Source organism: Haplochromis burtoni, unplaced genomic scaffold (assembly GCF_018398535.1).
Source record: "Haplochromis burtoni strain Fernald_Lab_line unplaced genomic scaffold, NCSU_Asbu1 Contig_13, whole genome shotgun sequence".
In the NCBI taxonomy this organism is placed as follows: Eukaryota; Metazoa; Chordata; class Actinopteri; order Cichliformes; family Cichlidae; genus Haplochromis; species Haplochromis burtoni.
The window spans coordinates 396,750-403,169 of record NW_024582374.1 but is presented as its reverse complement, the minus strand read 5'-3'; the positions used below and the strand labels follow the sequence as shown (position 1 = coordinate 403,169).

At 41.1% G+C, this 6,420-nt stretch overlaps 1 protein-coding gene across 6 annotated transcripts; it reads left to right on the top strand.

The window, feature by feature from the left end:
- The first annotated feature begins 219 nt into the window (after nucleotides 1-219).
- LOC121812836 lies at nucleotides 220-6,415 on the top strand. Of its 6 annotated transcripts, none has more exons than XM_042215956.1 (7): nucleotides 220-4,344; nucleotides 4,453-4,672; nucleotides 4,787-4,877; nucleotides 5,131-5,445; nucleotides 5,540-5,602; nucleotides 5,736-5,811; nucleotides 6,186-6,415. In XM_042215956.1, exon 1 carries the CDS (start codon nucleotides 265-267, stop codon nucleotides 4,213-4,215), a length of 3,951 nt encoding a protein of 1,316 aa, XP_042071890.1. In that variant the 5' UTR covers nucleotides 220-264; the 3' UTR covers nucleotides 4,216-4,344; nucleotides 4,453-4,672; nucleotides 4,787-4,877; nucleotides 5,131-5,445; nucleotides 5,540-5,602; nucleotides 5,736-5,811; nucleotides 6,186-6,415. The 6 variants fall into 6 exon arrangements, with proteins under 6 accessions (XP_042071890.1, XP_042071872.1, XP_042071879.1 ...); XM_042215938.1 differs by having other exon boundaries at nucleotides 5,721-5,811; XM_042215945.1 differs by having other exon boundaries at nucleotides 4,802-4,877; nucleotides 5,131-5,602; nucleotides 5,721-5,811.
- Nucleotides 6,416-6,420: the final 5 nt, after the last annotated feature.

The window sequence follows — 6,420 nt, the reverse complement described above, 5'->3', positions numbered from 1 at the left end:
GATTTATTATTATTATTATTATTATTATTATTTTCCTTTTTCCGCCTGAAATTTTGGACCGTAACTCATCCCACAGTTTTGACACAAGCTTCATATATGTTATATCATTTTGTGCGGCTGGATCAGGAATGAGTTGCTATGCCTTTTGGTGTTTATTACTTCTATAGTTTTTTTAATATGAATATTTTAATGCAAGTTTTTGCCCATTGGATAGTCAGACAGTTAGGAAAGCCAACTTTTTTTCTGACATTTTCAGCTGCTGAAATGAGATGGCCTGAGGTTGTTGAGATCATAAAAACTCAACAAGGTGAACAGGTGGAATTTTCACAACTTGACTGGAACACAAAGTGTGAAATTCTCCGAAGCAACCCTGTGACTGTGATGCGATTGTTTGAAAAAAGAGTCGATGCACTAATGACAACACTGATCCTGTCCCCAGCACAGCCCATCGGTGAAGTAGAAGATTACTTTTATCGAGTGGAGTTTCAGGCCAGAGGTAGCCCTCATATCCATTTACTGGTTTGGGTCAAAGATGCACCTGAATTTGGAAGCGACCTTGAAGACCACGTGTACAAATTTATTGACAAGTACATAACATGTAAGTTGCCTGACCAAAATGCCGATCCTGAACTTCACAAAATTGTGTCCGAGGTTCAAGTCCACAGCAGAAATCACTCCAGATCCTGTAAAAAAGGTAATGTGTCATGTAGGTTTGGGTTCCCCAAACTACCCGTAGACCAAACAATGATCACTTTCCCAAGCCCAGATGATGATGATGATGATCACAATGATAAGCAGCATAGCACAAGTAAGGAGAAAGGCACAAATGAAAAGCAAAAGAACAGACGAATGGCTCTCGCAAAAAAAATGAAAGAGGCCAAAGAAAAACTCCAGCCATTGAGAGATTTGCTCTGCGACCCAAATTCCTCGTTTGAAGACTTGTCTGAGCTGCTTCACAAATGCAAATTAACTTATGAACAATACTTGGATTGTGTCTTTAATTTAAGCAATGGTCATGTCATCCTCTTAAAGCGTGAACCTAATGACTGCTGGGTGAATGGATACAATGCAGATCTGCTGAGGGCCTGGAATGCCAACATGGACATCCAATATGTCATTGATGACTACAGCTGCCTGATGTACATGATGTCTTATGTCTCTAAACCCGAATTTGAGATGACACAATTTCTTAATGGCGTCATCCAGGAAGTAAAAAAGTCCAATGTCAATGAAAGAGATGAAATGAAACAGATAATGCAGGCATATGCTAAACACAGAGAAGTCAGTGCCCAAGAATCCGTGGCAAGGACATGCAGCCTGCCACTAAAAAAGTGTTCACGCAGTGTGGTCTTCATACAGACTGATGATGATGCCCTGAAAATGAGTCTCCCGATGAGCAGGTTGCAGAGCATGGCACCAGATGATGAAAATGTGTGGATGTCCGGATTGCCAGAAAAATATGCAAACAGACCTAGAACACCTGACTTTGAAAGAATGTGTTTGGGTGAATTTGCTTCAGAGTACAGGATTCTCTACGGCCGTCAAACAGAGTCCAAAAATGCCATCCCTCTTTTGAATAACATGGGTTATATTCAAAAAAGAACAAGAGGGAAACCTGCAATAATCAGATATCCTCGGTTCTCAGAAAAGAAACAACCAGAAAAGTTTTATAGCAGACTACTAAAACTTTATTATCCACATCGATCAAATGATGACCTTAAAAACACAGAATACCCCACATCCGAGCAGTTCTACAAAAGTGGACGAAAACATGGTTTTGCAGTACGGCCAATTGTTACCTTTAACAAAAAGCGTTATGAAGGCCATGGCAAAACAATGGAAAGGGCACTGGAACAGATTGAACAACAAGGCCCACTTATCAATGCATGGAACACCTTTGCACCTGAGGTTGAAGTAGATCGTTTAGAGTGTGTGGCCCAACGACAATCCAGACATGACACTGACGAAAATGAAATGGACATTGTTCCTGACTACCAAGTCAGTGGTAGCAGCAGTGGAACCATGCCAGCAATCGTAGCACCAAAGCTAAGCCCAGACTTTGTCAGAAAAATGTACCAAAGTCTGAATGAAACCCAAGCATCCATATTCTACGCAGTGCGTGAGTGGTGTTTCAAACTTGTGTGGGGTCACTGTCCTGAGCAGTTCTTTTATTTTGTCTCTGGAGGAGCTGGCTGTGGAAAATCACATGTTATCAAGTGCATATATGAGGAGGCAACAAAGATTTTGCACCAACTCCCCAGATTCCGAGACCAAGCAGACATGTCCTACCCTGCAGTACTACTGACTGCATTTACTGGCACTGCAGCTTTTAACATATCTGGGAAAACACTGCACTCTCTGCTAAAGCTGCCAAGATCTTTAAAACCGCCTTATCAGGGACTGGGGAATGCACTGGATGAAGTGAGAGCTTCACTTTCAAATGCAGAGATTCTGATCATTGATGAGATATCTATGGTTTCTAAAGACCTTTTTGCCTACATCCACTGGAGACTTCAGCAGATCAAAGGAAACAAGAAACCTTTTGGTGGGATGTCTATCCTTGCAGTAGGAGACTTTTACCAGCTGCCACCCCTTGGAAAAGCCAAACCACTCTGTGTGTACGAGGACAATGTCCTTGATCTCTGGAAAGACTATTTCCACATGGTCAACCTGACAGAAATCATGCGACAGAAAGATGATCATTCTTTTGCTGAAGTTCTGAACAGGATAAGAGTGAAGCAAAAAACAGACTCTCTTGAAGCCAATGACAAAGCCTTGCTCACACAGGCTATCCATGACATAAAAGACTGTCCATCTAATGTATTACACATTTATGCTACAAACAAAGAGGTCGACAAACACAATTCAGCAACTGTAACTGCTCTTCATTCTGATATCATAAATATTCAGGCAGAAGACTACAGAAAAGACCCACGAACGGGTGAGATGGTCCTCCTGGCAGAAATGATGAAAGGCAACAAAGGAGATTTACCTGATAACATACAAGCTGCACCTGGAGTGCGTGTTATGATTATCAGAAATTTGGATGTTGAAGATGGGCTTGTTAATGGGACATTTGGAACAATCACGAACATTGTGACAGCCACACAGGATGGACCAAAAACTGTGAATCTCATTGGACTCACGCTGGACAATGAAAATTCTGGGCAAAAATTTCGCAGAAAAATACAAGGATCCTCAGACAATCTTGTGTATATTGAGAAATGTGAAGAATGCACAAGTAAAAAAGGAGTGGTTCGCAGGCAATTTCCAATGAAGTTGGCCTTTGCATGTACAGCTCACAAAGTACAAGGCATGACAATGGAATCAGCAGTAGTATGCTTGAAGCGTGTTTTTGAACCTGGAATGGCCTATGTTGCACTCAGCCGCACAACCTCACTTAAAGGACTGTACATCACAGACTTTGATGAAAAGAAAATCTATGCTGATCCTGCCATCACAGATGCACTCAAAAATATGAGACATGCATCATTTGAGAATGCAAGACCACTGTTGCAATTCTTAAAATCAGTAGATCCCACAGTCCCCACGTTGACAATTATCCATCATAATGCACAAGGTCTCCCAACTCACATGGAGGACATGAGATGCCACCATGAACTCAGCCTTGCTGATGTTTTATGTATAACAGAAACACACTTGTCTGGATCATCGGTTTCTCCCCGCTTCCAGCTGGAACAATACAACATGGCCACACGCAACAGACACGTCTCTTACACAAATCATACAGACATGGCAAAGGTAAATGGCGGTGGAGTTGCAATTTACTACAACACAATTCTTACAGCAGAGTCCCGAAAATACCTGCAAAATGTGACTGACCTTGAATTTGTTGTTGTCAAGGTTGAATCGCCAGTCACAGCTTTGATAGCAACTGTATACAGGCCACCAAATTACAGCCATGTGAGGTTTTTACCACAAATGCTATGTCTTTTGGACTCGTTGGAAATGATGAATCACCAACCAATTATTGTTTGTGGAGACTTCAATGAGGACCTTATGAGCAGAGGAAAAAAACCCATCCAAGAACTGTTGCAGTCAAGAGGATATGCACAACTGATTACTGCTGCAACTACCGAAAAACACACATTGATTGATCACATTTACATATCACAGCCATACGCCTGCCTCCAATCAGGTGTTCTGAATACATATCACAGTTATCATAACCCCATTTATTGTGTTATTCACTAACACAAAATGACTGCAAGGGTATGAGGGATATGGACTTGCCAAGTGTCACTCCCTATTGGCCTACTCTCGCCTAGAAGTCCTACAGATGGACCTAAATATGGATATCAGCATCTACAACAAGAAGTACAGGTGAGTCCTCTTGTAACATTATTTAATGTACTACTATTTTATTAATTCCTATACACTCTGAACCAAATTTGTTGAAAAATAAAGTCAATCATGTTCTCTTATACGCAGACACAACAGAACACCAGCCTCTACGTGGTGCGAAGCCTACTGCAACAAAAACGTGATCTTCATGTCTTTGCGACTGAGCACACTCTACCAGCAACACTGACAGCTCACCAGTGGGAGCTCATAGATAAGACTGCTGGTGTGCTGTCATCCATTGAAGAGCTGACCAGAAACGTGAACAGAAAAACTGCAACTGCACCTGATGGGATCCCTGCCATAACAGGTAATTGTATTTTTGTTTCTTTCTTTATATTGTAACATTTGATATTGATATTGTTTGAAACAAACTATAATCTCATTCATCCATTAAGTCATCCATTCATTCATAACTCCTCAGATGTGTTCTGTCCAGTGAAGGCAGTGGAGAAGCCCTACACTGATGTTGAAACTGTGCCACTCTTCTAGAAACCAGCTACAAGGATGGGCAGGTATAGTGAAATTAAAATGCACCTTTTGTTCAACAGGTTTACATACAGTCAAGTGATCAAAAGACACCAGTATTGAGCCAATTTGTTTTTTTACTTTTTAATTTAGTTTTGGGTAATTTAGTTCTAAAGTTACATTTGTTTTTGCAATTATTTATTAGAACTTCATGACTTGCCAGTTCGCTAACTGAAGACCTGCGCTTTGTGATGTCTCTTGTTTTGTTTTAAATTGTGTTTTGCTTTTATCTGTTTCTAGCTGTTTTCGCAAAGTCAGCCAACCTCTTGCTTCCAAATGACCCTTATCCAGAAGTATCCGTGAGTGCCTCATCAGCAGAAACTAAAGTGGAGACCTACCTCTAGAGAAAAACGCACACATAAGAAAAGCGACCCACTTCAGTACTGGAAAGAACATCCTAATCTGTCTCCCTCTATGGCTGCTGTTGCGATCCCAGTGTGCCCCCTGTAGCTCTGTGGACAGTTTTTGATTTGATTACATCTCACCCCAACCGGTCGCGGCAGATGGCTGCCCCTCCCTGAGCCTGGTTCTGCCAGAAGTTTCTTCATGTCAAAAGTGAGTTTTTCTGAGCACACTCTACCAGCAACACTGACAGCTCACCAGTGGGAGCTCATAGATAAGACTGCTGATGTGCTGTCATCCATTGAAGAGCTGACCAGAAACGTGAACAGAAAGACTGCAACTGCACCTGATGGGATCCCTGCCATAACAGGTCATTTGTATTTTTTTTGTTTCTTACTTTATATTGTAACATTTGATATTGATAGTGTTTGAAACAAACTATAATCTCATCCATTCATTAAGTCATCCATTCATTCATAACTCCTCAGATGTGTTCTGTCCAGTGAAGGCAGTGGAGAAGCCCTACACTGATGTTGAAACTGTGCCACTCTTCTAGAAACCAGCTACAAGGATGGGCAGGTATAGTGAAATTAAAATGCACCTTTTGTTCAACAGGTTTATATACAGTCAAGTGATCAAAAGACACCAGTATTAAACCCATTTAAGCCAAGTATACGCTTTGATTGGAACTATATACAGGCCACCAAATTACAGCCACGTGTGGTTTTACCTCACATGGCAACTTACTTAATCAAAAGACACCAGTATTAAACCAATTTCTTTTTTTACTTCCTTTTTAATTTGGTTTTGGGTAATTTAGTTCTAAAGTTACATTTGTTTTTGCAATTATTTATTAGAACATCATGACTTGCCAGTTCGCTAACTGAAGACCTGCGCTTTGTGATGTCTCTTGTTTTGTTTTAAATTGTGTTTTGCTTTTATCTGTTTTCTAGCTGTTTTTGCAAAGTCAGCCAACCTCTTGCTTCCAAATGACCCTTATCCAGAAGTATCCGTGAATGCCTCATGAGAAGAAACTAAAGTGGAGACCTACCTCTGAGAGAAGAACGCACACATAAGAAAAGCGACCCACTTCAGTACTGGAAAGAACATCCTAATCTGTCTCCCTCTATGGCTGCTGTTGCGATCCCAGTGTGCCCCCTGTAGCTCTGTGGACAGTTTTTGATTTGT